This window comes from Lagenorhynchus albirostris, chromosome 2 (genome assembly GCF_949774975.1).
Source record: "Lagenorhynchus albirostris chromosome 2, mLagAlb1.1, whole genome shotgun sequence".
NCBI lineage: Eukaryota > Metazoa > Chordata > Mammalia > Artiodactyla > Delphinidae > Lagenorhynchus > Lagenorhynchus albirostris.
In genome coordinates this window covers 141,085,810-141,101,286 of record NC_083096.1, presented here as the reverse complement: position 1 = coordinate 141,101,286, position 15,477 = coordinate 141,085,810, and the positions used below count along the sequence as shown (strand labels likewise).

Here is a 15,477-nt window from a genome sequence, read left to right as displayed (position 1 = left end):
CTGGCCCTCAAGTTGTTCATAGTCTAATGGAGAAGACAGCCTTGTAGATAACTATTTGCAGAAAGTACAGATGGGGCAATTGAAGCCTGTGCAGATTACAAACTCAAAAGGGAGTTTGGTCAGATGCGGTTGGAGAGAGGCAAGCAAGGCTTCATACAGGAGGTGATTCTTGAAGAGTCTTTCAAAATAAGTAGGTGTTATCATGTGGTTCAGGCAGAGAAAGAGCATCCCAGGCAGAGGATGTGAAATACTGTGGTTGTTTAGGCAGCTTCAAATAATTTGATGTATGTTGAGCCAACGGTGAGGCTGAAAAGGATGTCAGGAGCCAAGTCATGTTTGTTAAGACCTTTTATACCATACTAAAGAGCTTAGGCTTCTGTAGTTCCATATGCTGGAATGATCGGATATGAAAACCCCAACCTCATTCCAGCCATGTAGAAATGCTCGATAAAAAGTCTCCTGTACAGGGACTTCCCTGGCACTCCAGCAGTTAAGAGTCTGCTCTTCCACTACAGAGGGCGTGGGTTCCATCCCTGGTCAGGGAACTAAGATCCTGCATGCCGCATGGTGCGGCCAAAAACGAAAAAAAAAAGTCTCCAATACAGAACTGAGCTTGAAAAGAAGAAAGAGAAACACTCAGGTGCCAGGAAGAAAGAGGAAATCCAAACCCAGAGCTGGAGATAACAGGCATACCTTGGAGATATTGTGGGTTCCGTTCTAGACCACTGCAATTATGCGATTTTTTTTTTGGTTCCCAATGTATATAAAAGCTACGTTTCTGCTATACTGTAATCTGTTAAGTGTACAATAGCATTATGTCTAAAAAAATGTACATACCTTAATTTAAAAATTGCTAAATAATTATTGCTAAATAATGCTAACCATCATCTGAGCCTTCAGCGAGTTGGAATCTTTTTGCTGGTGGAGGTCTTGCCTCGATGTTGATGGCTGCTGACTGATGAGGGTGGTGGTTGCTGAAGGTAGGGGTGGCTGTGACATTTTCTTAAAATACGACAATGAAGTTTGCCATCAATTGACCCTCCTTTCATGAATGATTTCTCTGTAGCATGCAGTGCTGTTTGATAGCATTTTACTCACAGTAGAACTTCTTTCAAAATTGAAGTCAATCCTACCAAACCCTGCTGCTGCTTTATCAACTAAGTTTATGTAATCCTTCATTGTCATTTCAACAATCTTCATGGCATCTTCACCAGCAGTAGATTCCATCTCAAGAAACCTCTTTCTCTGCTCATCCATAAGAAGTAACTCGTTATCTATTAAAGTTTAATCATGAGATTGCAGCAATTCAGTCATATCCTTAGGCTCCACTGCTAATTCTAGTTCTCTTGCACTTTCCACCACATCTACTGTTAATTTCTCCACTGAAGTCTAGAACCCCTCAAAGTCATCCATGAGGTTTGGAATCAGCTTCTTACAAACTCCAGTTAATGTTGATATTTTGACTTCTTGTGAATCATGAATGTTCTTAATTGCATCTAGAACGGTGAATTCTTTCCAGAAGATTTTCAATTTACTTTTCCATCAGAGGACTCAACTATCTATGGCAGCTATAGCCTTACGAAATGTATTTCTAATCTATTTCTAGATACATGTATCCTAGAAATGTGTTTCTAGGACTTGAGAGTCAAAATTACTCCTTGCAGCAGAATGGATGTTGTGTTAACAGGCATGAAAACAACATTAATCTCGTTGTACATCTCCATCAGAGCTCTTGAGTGACCAGGTGTATTGTCAATGAGCAGTGATATTTTGAAAGGAATCTTTTCTCGGAGTAATAGGTCTCGACAGGGGGCTTAAAATATTCAGTAAATCATGTTGTAAACAAATTTGCTGTCATCTAGGCTTTGTTGTTACATTTATAGAGCCCAGTCAGAGTAGATTTCACATCATTATTAAGGGCCCTAGGATTTTCAAAATGGCAGACGAGCATTGGCTTGTATTTCAAGTCACCAGCTGCATTAGCTCCTAACAAGATCGTCAGCCAGTCCTTTGAAGCCAGGCATTGATTTCTCTCTAGCTATGCAAGTCTGAGATGTCATCTTCTTCCAATATGAGGCTGTTTTGTCTACATTGAAAATCTGTTGTTTAGTGTAGCCACCTTCATTGATTATCTTAGATGGATATTCTGGATTACTTGCTACAGCTTTTACTTAGGCACTTGCTGCTTCCTTGTACTTGTATGTTATAGAGACGGCTTCTTCCCCTAAACCTGATGAACCAACCTCTGCTAGCTTTAAACTTTTCTTCTGCAGTTTCCTCACCTCTCTCAGCCTTCATAGAATTGAAGAGAGTTAGGGCCTTGCTCTAGATTAGGCTTTGGCTTAAGGGAATGTTGTAGTTAGTTTTTTTGGTTTTTTATGATTCTGATTCTCTCTCCTTTCTTAACATATCAATTATACTTCTTTATTTTTTTTGAATTTTATTTTATTTATCTTTTTATACAGCAGGTTCTTATTAGTTATCCATTTTATACATATTAGTGTATATATGTCAATCCCAATCTCCCAATTCATCACACCATCACCCCCCCTCCCCGGGAATGTAGTTAGTTTGATCTGTGCAGACCACTAAAACATTCTCATATAAGCAATAAGGCTGTTTTGCTTTCTTATCATTTGTGTGTTCACTGGAGTAGCACTTTTAATTTCCTTCAGGAACTTTTCGTTTGCATTTATGACTTGGCTAACTATTTGATGCAAGATGCCTAGCTTTTGGCCTGTCTCGGCTTTCAACATGCCTTCCTCACTAAGCTTAATCATTTCTAGCTTTTGATTTAAAGTGAGAGACGTGTTTCTCTTCCTTTCACTTAAACATTTAGAGGCCATTGTAGGGCTATTAATTGACTTAATTTCAATATTGTTGTGTCTCAGGGAACAAGGAGGCCCAAGGAGAGGGAGAGAGATGGGGAAATGGCTGGTTGGTGTAACAGTCAGAATATTTATCAGTTAAGTTTGCTGTCTTGTATGGGCATGGTTTGTGGCACCCCAAAACAATTACAATAGTAACATCAAAGGTCACTGATCACAGATCATAACAAATATAATAATAATGGAAAAAGTTTGAAATGTTGCAGGAATTACCAAAATGTGACACAGAGACACAAAGTGAGCAAATGCTGTTGGAAAAACAGCATCTGTAGACTTGCTCGTTGCAGGGTTGCCACAAACCTTCAATTTGTTAAAAAAAAAAAATGCAGTATCTGCAAAGTACAATAAAGTGAAGTGCAATAAAACAGGGTATGCTTGTATATAGTTCCATGCAAACCAGGTACAGAGTTTAGGGGCTGGGGTTTTAGGGCCAGTATGGGGACAGCAGATAAGGCTTCAGGCCACATGAAGCTGGGAGTCAACACAGGGCTACTATGCTTTTGAAAAATGAACTAGAAAAATTCCATCCACCAGTCCAAGGAAGCAGCATGAAGATTGTATCATCTCAGGGTTTGAGTTCAAAAAGAGTTGACCATAATAAATTAGAACCTCACACTTATTACTATGTGTGTATATATATTTTTAACTTCGTGCTATCTGCAAAGCTGAAAAATTAACATGAAAACTGGCCCAGAACCAGGGAAATCCAAAGGCCTTGGCAAAGGCAAAGGTGAGATTTCCCTGTTAAGACACTTCACAACCTAGAGTACACAGGACTTCTGTGGAAAACAGTCTCCATTAAAGATGAATTCATGGTCAAAAATTACAAAACTCTACAATAAAATAAATTACCAGGAGGGAGGATGAGCAGGCAGATGTAAATAATAGAATTTCTACTCCAAGAAGCAGAGATAACAGTCTGAAAGAGACCTTAAATATGTTTAAAATGTTCACAGGATAATGAAAGTAATAGAAATGATAAGAATAGGATAGTATGAAAAGAAAACAGGCAGATTTAGAGAAAAAAACAGAATTTGTCCAATGAAAAAGCATATTTGTTGACAAAGAAACACATTGAACAGGTTAAAAGTAGGTAAGTCATAGCTATGGAGAGAAATGCTGAATTGAAAGCTAGATCTGAGGAAATCACTTAGAATGCATCCCACAGAAATAGAAATATGACAAGTTAAGAGACTTGAAGGACAGGCAGAGACCATGTATATTTCTAATAAGCGTTTCAGAAGGTAGAGACTTGTGAGGAGGATACTGGTGTAGATTTCATTGAGTATCTTAAAACTTGTAAGGGCAAACACTAAAATGATAGAAATAGAATGTATAACTTCCAAGCCGTAAAAGAAAAAACAAGATTAAAGAAAACTCAGGCTGTTAAATAAAAGATAAGAAAAGAAGAAAAAAGCAAAGAGAAAGTATGTCCAGTGTATCAGTAATCATAATAAATGCAAATGGATTAAACATGCCTATTAAAGGATAGAAACTCTCAGATTGGATAGGGGAGGAGGAGCAAAGTAAAGCAGCCATAGGCTATTAAAGCATAATGACCCAGAAAAAAGTTGAAAGTAAAGGATGGAAGACATACGAGTGTATAATAGGCAGGAGTTCATTGAAGCAATGTTTATAATAGGGAAAATGTGAGGGAGGAAAAAAGTCCATTAGGGGACTAGATTTTAAAATTCTAAGACATTGTATATAAAAATAATGGAATAATATTCAATACTATTAAAATAGATCAACTGGGTTTATACGTATCAGTATGGATAAATCAAGAAATTATACTGAGTGAAAAAAGCAAGCTGCAGAATGTTATATTTACACCTTCTTCCTACTGAAAATATCCCTTACCTGGCTTCATCGATTTATTTGTCATACCATTTAACACTAATACTATTTTATATTGTAACAGATCATAAAAAAGGGCTCTGTCTCAATTTTCGCTAGGGCTCCTAAAGGCTGAGAACAAAGGAATAGCTATAAAATGGTGTTCCCAAATGTTATTCTAGACCATCTATACAGAGCTTGTGAAGGCAGATAATGAAGACCAGTTTTGGAATCCTGAACCTATCACCTGCCATAGGCAATAAAGAAAGTTGAAGGTAAAAAAAAAAGAAGGTTGAAGGTAAAGAAAGAGAGGAGATAGAATTCCTTTGGATAAAGTGGGAGGGCTATGGTATTTTCACTTGGAGAACGTGACCTCAGTTCCTGGAGTTGGTGGACACAGAGACCAGACCTGTGCCTGGGAAAGTCTAAAAACAGGGTGGCAACTGATGCCACAAGAAGGAGAAGTGGCTGCTGTGGGAAAGTTGTTATGCACAGAGTTTTTCAGGGCAAAGATGTGGGCATAGTGGAGAAAATGCTAACTGGCCTGGAGTTGAATTAAAGGAGCTCAGTTCACAAGGATCCTTGGAAGGGCAGTGGGACCCCTACAGAGAGAGTGGGTGAAGCAGTTGCCAGAAACTGGAGACTTAGGGTGGACCTGTAAGCCGCTGGCTGGAAGGGGCCTTGCTAGTGTTGTGGGAACTGCAGGTGAGATCTCAACCATGGGAGCTCTCCACGGAACCACAAAAACATCTCCTGAATATCTGCCAAATCTAGAGAGCACTGAAACCTGATGAGCGTAGCATCACAACCAAAAATAAGGCTTCTGCTTTCCCTTACTGCTGCTTTTTTTCCCAGTTTCGAACCTGGAAGGGCCAAAGACCAAAGCAAACAAGCAGATGGGGGAGGAGGAGAAGCCGAGGTGGGGAAATAGAGAAGTCCCCAGACATCCCCTCCTCCCACCACGGGCAGCTAGGCTAGACCCCAGCCAGGGAGGGAGTTGAGACTTTTTGGGTTGCTTTTTATTGAACTATCACATGCATGTAGAAAAGTAGACAAATATGTACGTCTTAACAGATTTTCACAGAGAGAACACACCTGTGTAACCAGTATCCAGATCGAGAAACAGGACATTTATCAGAGGCCCCTGTGCCCCTTCCCAGTCCCTACCTCCCCAGGGTAATATTGATAAAAGCAAGAAAAAATTTTTGTGTGTGCAATTATAAAAGCGACTTTATTTTTTTGTCTCCCTGTTTACTTAAAAAAAAAATTCTTAGTTGAAATAATTTCAAAACTACAGAAAAGTTGCAACACAGTACAAAGACCTTCCTCATCCCTTTCACCCAGATTCCTTAATTGTTAATATTTTACACTTAATGGTAAGATTCGTGTCAACTTTAAGATAGTGGTTTCTTCTAGAAACGGAAGGAAGGGAATGAAGGGCGAAGGGTGTAAGGAGACTTGAACTTTACAGTGTTTCATTATTTTATGTGTAATGACAAAATGTTAACTTTTTTTCATTATAAATAGTGAGTTATTCTCTACCTTTTTATGTGTTTAAAGTTTTAAAAAATTCTTCAAACGAGAAGGTTTGAGTTTTACCATCTAGGAGGTAGGGAGCTGTTGAAGTGTGCTTTTTATTGTTGAACTAAATATGTCTTTATGACTTCTCTGCTCTCTGTCCTTGCCTGTGAATTAAGATACTTAAGTGAGCTATAAGGTTGATTCACCTCAGCATCGTTTTTCTTTTCTTCCCCTCCTTACTGCCTCTCAGTGCTAAGTGCCCAGTGGTGTCTGACATGGTAAGATTAAAACTTGCACTTTTCCTAATAGATGTAACCCTCTTCCTGATTTGCAGTAAGCAGGAGCTGCTTTTAAGCAATTACCCATCATTTGGGGCCATCACATATATTGTGCTTTGGTTCAGGTCATAATCAATAATTCATATGTCAATAGGAGCCCCATTAGCTCAGGTGAAGGCAGATGTCTTTCTAATGAAAATGTTCCATTTTCCAAATGACTTTTCTTTTTCTCAGAGAGTTGTGGTTATAGAAGACATAAAAAGATGGAAAACTATGTTGGAGCTTCCTGATCAAACCAAAGAGAATCTAGTTGAAGCCTTACGAGAATTAAAGAAGAAAATACCCTCCAAGGAAGTGTTAAAATCAACAAGGATAGGTATGTTCCTTCCGAATTTTATAAGTGCTTATATTTTATCTCCTTCTTTCTCCTTTCCTCCCTCCCTCAGACATTATCTATCATATCAGTGCTTCTCAAACTATCTGTGGTAAGAGATCATTGTTTAAAAAATTCTCCATTGGTTACAGACTAATACTTTTAAAATATAATAAAAATTACCAGAAAAATGAAATTAAAATATACACAATGTAAGCCCTACTTTTTAAAAAAATTATAACAATTTTTATAGAAGTAGAAGTACTTTGTAGAACAAAGTAGAAGTACTTTGTCAAAGTTTTAAATGCTTGCTTCAGTTTCTGTACTTACTGCATGAACTTGTAACTAGCATGATCTGTGGATAACGTTTTGAGTGTGCTTGATGCTTGGGTGTGCAAAAATGAAGAAGACATGATTTGTGACCTCAAGGAACTTAGGGTTTGGTGGAGAAACAAGCAGGTAGACAAATGGGAGTAGTAAAATAATATAGGTTAAAAATAAAAGCATATAAATACTGTCCATGGTACCATTCTGATCTGTACAAGGTATATGCTGGCACAGAGGACAGAGTAGTCTTACATCTGGGGAATTCAGAAAAGGCTCCATAGAAGAGGCGACATTTCACTTAAATCTTGGCTTTTCCGTCTTGAGTAGAAATAACTTCCAAAGCATGGTTTGTAAAAACAAAATAATAGCAACATTTGCTGCTACATCATTTATTACAGCATTGGAGATATTTTAAGAGGTAAGTCAGGAACTACGTTGAATTACCATTTTAGTACAGTACACAACTGTGAATAATATGCGAGGGAGGGCCAACATGTGTTCCTCAAGCTGCTCCCAAGTCCCCAGGGAGTCCAGGGTAGTCGTTCACAGCTGCTGTTCTTGCCCTCACCAGTGCAGCCATTGCCTTCTCTGCCTCCCCTTGACCTCTTGTTCATGAGAAGCAGGAGAGAAAGCAGCTTCAGACTGGCGCTAACAGCTGGCAAGAGCTGTGTGAAATTCCCCAGAGGTTCCCCCAAGAGTCTTGAGAGTTGCACCCCTGTAATATAAACCAGAATCTGAGAAAATTAGATGCTTAAAGAACATAAAACCCTATCATTATAGCCAAGGAGAGTCTCCCATCTGCTGCTAGATTTTCTCTTTATAGGTTGTGGTCACTAGAGGGCAATAAGACCATTCATATGAGCAGATAAGGTATTTCCACCAGTAGAGGGTACTAGTGGTTAATATTTTATGACATGTATACATGTACATATGTGTATGTATATGTTCATATTTAGGCACACCACAAATACCACTTACAATCAAATCTTAAATATCAACATAATAGTCTGGAATTGTCCTACAAATACAGAACAGATGACAATTTTTAAAAAATCATTTCTATTTGTCCTTTGAGTACCATTGTGAATATGCTTTCAAGAAAGGGTGTGTCTGATGTTCAGAGATTCCAATTCAAGAATCATAATGAAACCACAACAAGGGGGTATAACTTAAGAGGAGCTGGAAACCATCCAACTTTTGAGTCTTGACCCTATCCCAGGCCTTTCCATAACCTGAGGTTGTGTGGAATATATGGGTTCCTTGGTCAGTTGCTAGCCTGAAGATTCATTTGGATCATTGCCTGAGAATGTTTACATTCTTCCACCTTTAGCCTCCTGCCTGTCCCTATCCTGTGGGCTGTAAGGGACAAATACTTACTGAGTACCTTCTTTGTGCTAGGAACTATTCTGGCATAATGATGAAGGAGACAAATACTGTCCCACCTTTTTGGAGCCTGCAGTCTAATGGAAGGACAGGCAATTTAACAAGACTTTATCATACAATGCAATGAGTGCTCTGATGATGAGGAGAAGTTAGCCCAAGGAGTATATGTGTTGGGAGTAGAAAAGATGTTAAAGAATGTGTCAGGCCTGGGTATATCACGTGAGCTGTACAGAGGGCTGGAGGTGGGAGAGAACACGGTACACTGCAAAAACTAAAAGAAGTTTTGTGTACTTGAAATGTAATAAGCTGGAGACAGAGTCTGGACCAGATGGAGAAGACTCTTTGTAAGCCATTCAAAACTGTTTGGTCTTAGCATGCGTATTAATTACCTGTCCCTGTGTAAAAATTATGCCCAAATTTAGCAGCTTAAGTGTCTGTTATCTCACACAGGTTTTCTGAGGGTCAGGAATCAAGGAGCTGCTTATCTGGGTGCTTCTGGCTCATGGTCTCTTAAGAGGTTATAGTCAAACTGTTGGCTGGGACTGTAGTCATCTGAAAGCTTGACCAGGGCTTGAAGATCTGCTCCTAACTCACTTATGGGATTGCTGGTAGGAGGCCTCGGTTTCTCATCACCTGGGCCTCCCCATAGGGCTGCTCATGACATGGTGCCTGACTTTCCCCAGAATAAGTGATCCGAGAGAGAATAACCAAGATGGAAACCATAGTGTCTTTTATCATCTAATCTTAGAAGTAACATACCATCACTTCTATTATATTCTGTTGATCACACAGACCAACCGGGGTACAGTTGGGAGACAACTACACAGGGGTTATGAATACAAAGAGGTGAGTATCATTGGGGGGCTATCTTGTAGACAGGCTATCACAGCATGTATTTCTTTTAATTTAACCTAGATATATTCTACTTCCTGGACCTGCAGATTTATGTTCATTTGTAGAAGTTTTACAACCATTATGTCTTCAAAAGCACGTGTCCTTTATTCTCTCTATTTATTTGTTCTGGCATTCTACAATTAGAAATTTGTTAGATCTTTTATTTTCCATGCCCCTTAGCTCATATGTCTCCTTGTCTCTCAAAAAATTCTGGGCAGTTTCTTTAGTGTCCCACTATTGTGGGACATCCAAGAGGAAATGTCCAACAGAATGTTGGATGTACAAGGCTAAAGCTAAGGAGGGACAGTAAATATATACTTGAGAGTCATCATCAGCATATAGTTAGAAACTGAGGCAGTTGCCTGGGGAGAGTATGTAGGAAAAGCAAAGAGCCAAGTCCCAAATCCTGAAGCACATCAATATATGAGGCTCACAGGAAATGGAGAAGGTGTGAGCAGGGAAATGGGAGAGAACGCTGTCATGGAATGGGAAGGAGGGCTTCTGAGAGGGGATTCGTCAGCAGTGTCCATCGTTGTCAAAGGGCCAAAGAAGCGAATTCTAAAAATTGCACGTTGGATTTTACAAAGTAAGGTCACTCATGATTTTGGTAAGGACAGTTTCGAAGGCAAGGTTAAGGGCAGAAGCTTGAGGAGTGAGAAGGAGGTAAGGAAATGAACTGTGAAAACAGACAACTCTTTCAAGAAGTTTGGTATTGAAAGGAAAGAGAGAGGTGGCAATATCAGAAAGGAATGTGGAATTGAAGAAAGTTCTAATTTTTAAAATAGGAAAGAACCTAACCTGTTGAGTGACAGGTTCGTAGGGAGACCTTATCAGGGAGAATGGACCAGACTTGGTAAGGATTGACTGTGGAGATGAGGATGCCATGATGCCTCTCATTTTGTTGTCACCCATACCCCCTTTACTGGCTCTCTCTTTCTACCTTCGGATACACTTGAATCTTCTCCTTTAATTGTCTGCCATCTTTTCCAGATACCTCGTTTCACTTCTTCCTTTTATAGCCAAATTCCTTTAAATATGATTAATAATCACAACTCCCATTTCTGCCCCTTCCCCTCCTTCATTAAATTATTTCCATGCTGGCTTCTCCCACAAACACTCTTCTTCTCTCTAAGGACACAAGAGATTTCATTCTATCCAAATCCAGTAGTCTTATCTCAGTTCTCATCTTCCCAGAACCGTGAACTTGAGACCATTGATTACTCTTTTCTGTCAATATGAATGATACTGAACTTGTTGCCAGTTCTTTATCTATTTTTTAAATGTTTATTTCCTTCAAGCCCTTATCTGAGTTTGTAATTACTTATTTAATTATTTACCAAGTTATTTTTTGTTTACTGTACAGTAACTCTAATGCCAGCAAGACCATGCAGTATATTTTATTCACCAATGCATTTCAAGCATTAGTGTGGCATATAACAGATGCTCAGGATATGTTCATCAAATTAATGAAAATGACAGGGTCAAACAAGATTTTCTCCATGGCGCTTTCTAGCTTTCTTTATTCCTGTTTCTCACCTTTCTCTGTTTCTTCCGTCTTTGTCCCCCCGTCCTCTCACAGGAGGTACTTTTCCAGAAAGCTCAGACCTCAGTCTTTGGCTGCTGCTTTAGAGCACTTAGCCAGAGGCCGTCCACTTCTCCAGCTTAACTGAGGCCTTAATTCAGAAAACTCCTAGGTATGCATCTCCTGTCCTGATCCATTTCTGAATCTTAGATTTTTAGAAATACTGTTCCAATTTACATTGCTACAGTTTTCTTAAAATCTTACTAATTTACTGGGTAAAAATAGCATCTTGTTTTCATTTGCTGTATAGAATGGATTGTTTTCTATTTGTTTATTGGCACTTTGTCCTTTTTTTGTGAATTGTTTGTGTTCTTTGTCCATTTACTGTTGAGATCTTATAGTTTTTGTTTTCTGTTTCTGAACTTTATAAATGTCAATGTCATAAACGTTTAAATCCATTTAGCTACCTCAGTTTATAAACAAGGAAATTCAGACTCAGAGAGATGAAGTGACTTACCCAGGGCCATATAGTGAGTTAGCACCAGAGATGTAATGAGAATCCAGGTCTCTTGGGGCAGTGTTCTTTCTTGGTTAGCAGACTGCCATTGTGCCCTGAATCCCAGCCATATGTGCCTTAATTTTACTGGACCATCTCTATGGGTTCTGCCATCTGCTCAAGCTCACCTCTTTTAAATCAGAATTTAGTGCCTTTTCTTATGTACTTCAAATGGGAGTTTTCTCCTAGTATTTTCATTTTAGTCAGTGTTTGCTCTGACATAAACTCTTTAGGTGCAAATGTCCAGCAGGCAGTTGGAGATGTAGGACTGAAGCTCAGATGAGAGACTAGACTAAAAATATGTATTTGGAAGACATTCGCCTGGAAGCATTTGCTTAAAAATCACTTAAGTGGATGAATTCTCTGAGTAAAAGAAAAGATTAAAGGGCTGAAGGATTGAGCTGGGGAGAATATCCGTGGCAGGGAAATGGGAAGAGGAAGAGGAGCCGGTGAAGAGGCAAGAGTGTAATTAGAGAGAGGAAGAGAACCAGGGCTGTGCAGTGACACGCGGGCTAAGGAGGAGAGTGGTTTGTTTGTTTTTTGTGTTTTTTTTTTGTGGTACGCGGGCCTCTCACTGCCGTGGCCTCTCCCGTTGCGGAGCACAGGCTCTGGACGGGCAAGCTCAGCGGCCATGGCTCACGGGCCCAGCCGCTCCGTGGCATGTGGAATCTTCCCGGACCGGGGCACGAACCCGTGTCCCCTGCATCGGCAGGCTGGCTCTCAATCACTGCACCACCAGGGAAGCCCAAGGAGAGTGTTTTGAGAGGCAGGGGAAGTGAGTAACCTCACTGTTCTCAAGTGGTCTGGGAAGTTGAGGGCCAGCTGGGCAAAAGCCTTTGGATCTAGCACCTAATGGGGCCTCTGTGTCTGAATACCTTTATTATAAAGGAAACCAGTGGGCGGGGATATTAAGTAAATGGCTGATGAGGCAGTGGAGTTAGACCTTGCACTCAACCTGGTAGGCAGGCATGCCCCACTTCTGCAATACTGTAGGTATAAATATTCTGGGAGAAGTTTTAAGTCCATCATATTGATCTGATTTTCATTTATAATTGATTAACAACAAAAAACCTTGTACTTACAAAGTGCTTTCACATCTACGACTTCATTTGATCCATATAACAATTCTATAAGGTAAATATTATTATTTCTTCATTTTACAAATGAGAACACTGATTTCCTCATTTTACAAATGAGAACACTGAGGCTTAGAGAGTTTAAAGTAACTTGCCCCAGGTCGGGAAACCATATAATAAGCGACAAAGCTAAGGTGGACTTATGCCATGTCATGCCACCTCCTGAAACCCAAAGATGCACCTTTGTCCACGGCAAGCTCTTACTTGTCCTTTAAGACCCAGATGAAACATAATCGTCTTGGTGAAGCAAAAAATGTTTATTGAATGAATAAATGAGTTAGTGAGTGAGTGAATGAATGGGTATGTGATTTGACTTGCCCAAGTTCATGGGATAAGTTAGTGGCAAGGAACTTTCAAATGGCCTTCTGTTCTTAAGTTGTCCCATAGATTCAGCAATCCTGAACGCTGATAAGCTCCTGTGTTCATTATCTATGAATAGTGCCGTAACAAATCGCCAGAAAATTAGTGGTTTAAAAGGCACAGATTTATTATCTTACATTTCTATAGGTTAGAAGTTCAGTACAGGTCTCAGTGAGCCAAAATCAAGGTGTTGGCAGGGCTACATTCCTTTCTGGAGACTCTAGGGGAGATCTGTTTCCTTGCCTTTTCCAGTTTCTAGAAGCCACCTGCATTCTGTGGCTTGTGATTCTCTTCCTCCATCTCCAGAGCTGGCAATGGTGGGTCGAATTCTTTTCACACCTCATCTCTCTGACCCACTCTTCTGTCTCTTCTGCCTTTAAGGACTCATGTGATTAGATTGGGCTCTCCTAGGTAATCCAGGCTCATCTCTCCATCTCGGGGTCCTTAACCTGAACCACATCTGCAAAGTCCCTTTTTCCATGTAAGGTAACATATTCAGAGGTTCTGAGGATTAGGGCATGGATGTCTTTGGGGACTATTATTTTGCCTACCACAGCCCTCCAACTACTCTATGCTCTTTCAGGTTCTATGCTCTTATTCAGTCTACTGCTTGTCAAGACTCTGGACGAGAATTGCCTCTTTCATGATATTCCCTGGCCCGTTTGCCAGCCAAATTGACTCCTCTGTCCTTTTGGCCCTTGGTTTCCCCCTTCAATACTATCTTAGGACCTGTAACACTTTGGTGCACTGTTTTTGTTTAGGTGTCTTCTCCTGTGCTTAGACCTACCTGGAGCTCCTTGAGTAAAGGGCTGTGTCTTGTTCAACATTCTATCCCAAAGTCTAGCACAGGGCCTGGTACTTACTAAGTATTTGATAATGTTTGTTAAATGAGCAAAAGACCGCTTCCTGCAGGGAATTTGTCTTAATGTGCTGGGATGCAGAAGCCCTGAACTCTTAAACCCAAGGGACTTGACCTAGATCATAAGACCAGCCAGTGGCACTGCTTGCTTTAACATAAACTTCATGGAGCAAATAATGACTTTTTGCAGATCATTAACTTCCTCGATGTAGCTACTGACCAACTTGTGACCTTGGGGAAAGGTCATGGAGCCTCATTTTTTCCATCTGGATCAGGAGGAGGTAGGACTGTATGATCACTGGAGGCAACAGTATAGGGTTAATACTTGAGCTCTGCAGCCAAACTGCCTGCATTTGAAACTTGTCCCTGCTTCTTACTTGCCATGTCCTGCACAAGTTTCTTAACCTCTTAGTTCCTTAGTTCTTTACCTGTTAAACGGGGAATCATTATAGCACCTCATAGGGTTGTTCTGAGAATTCATTGACTTAAATGTAAAACATTCAGTGCAGTGGCTGTCATTATTGTTATCATGAAATTCCCTTTTTCATTTAAAGTTTGTCATTCTGTCTTGTTTTTTATAGAAGAGCGTTCCCTAGGCATCCTCTCTCCTCTTTTCCTGCCCCAGACTCAGTGCCTTCCCTGCTGTTACTCTTCCTTCTGTCACCCTCTTGCTTGCAAAGCTTGCATCCCCCAGGTCTCCTCATAGCCCCTGCCCTTCTTGGGGTGGTTTCCCTGGTGCTGGGAGAGCCTCCTGACCAGTCCAGGTGGGGCTCCTGTGGGAGTATCTGTGAGGTGTACTGCCCCCTGCAGGCCAAGAGCAGTGATTCCTTTGCCCTGGCCTGAGAGTCGAAGACTTCTGCCCTTTGGCTCTTCTGATTTAGGAATATCAAGAAGGTGAACAACATTATCTTAACAGAACTTTATTGGACACTCTCTGTGTGCCAGTCCCTAATAACAGAGAAGGACAGGGTGTTGGGGCATTAAGTGTGCAGGCTCTGGGGCCAGGCTGCTGTGCTCAGGTCCTGGCTTCCATGCTCACTAGCCATGAAGCTCTGGGCAAGTTGCTCGGCTGAGCTTCTTTGTAAAAAGAGATATAATAATGTTTACTTCATTGTGTAATTATAAAAAATTAAATGATATAATTTCTATAAAATCTGGAGTAGTAAGCAGGAAGGGTTCTTAGCAATAGGTAAGAATTAGGAACTTTTCATTCAGTTCTTTACAGTATAGTTCCATTATTTTGTTTGCAATTGTGTGATTTTCCCAATCCACTGCATCCATATTCAAATGTTAGTACAAAGCCAATCTGAAAGCCAAATGTAAACTTTTTTTTCTTTGTAATATAACTGTTTGATTCAGTTCAGCAAACATTTCTTGATTGTTTTGTGGTAAGGCACTATGCTGGGAGCTGGGAATCTATCTTGGAGTAAGGAGTAAGGTATGGGGCTCTGCACCCAAGATGTTTACATCGAGTTTAGAGGGAAAAGTGGGCATTTAAACCTTCTAGGCAGAGGGAGCAGTGTGAGCTAAGTACAGAAATGTAA

The 15,477-nt window shown here is 40.2% G+C and overlaps 1 protein-coding gene across 3 annotated transcripts in view; it reads left to right on the top strand.

The window, feature by feature from the left end:
* TCEANC2 (transcription elongation factor A N-terminal and central domain containing 2) overlaps window positions 1–15,477 on the top strand; it is a 37,685-nt gene that overhangs the window by 7,447 nt on the left and 14,761 nt on the right. For all 3 annotated transcript variants that reach the window (XM_060139989.1, XM_060139991.1, XM_060139990.1), the window contains one exon: window positions 6,758–6,899. In XM_060139989.1, coding sequence (XP_059995972.1) covers window positions 6,758–6,899 — 142 coding nt within the window. The remainder of the gene's footprint in view (window positions 1–6,757; window positions 6,900–15,477) is intronic.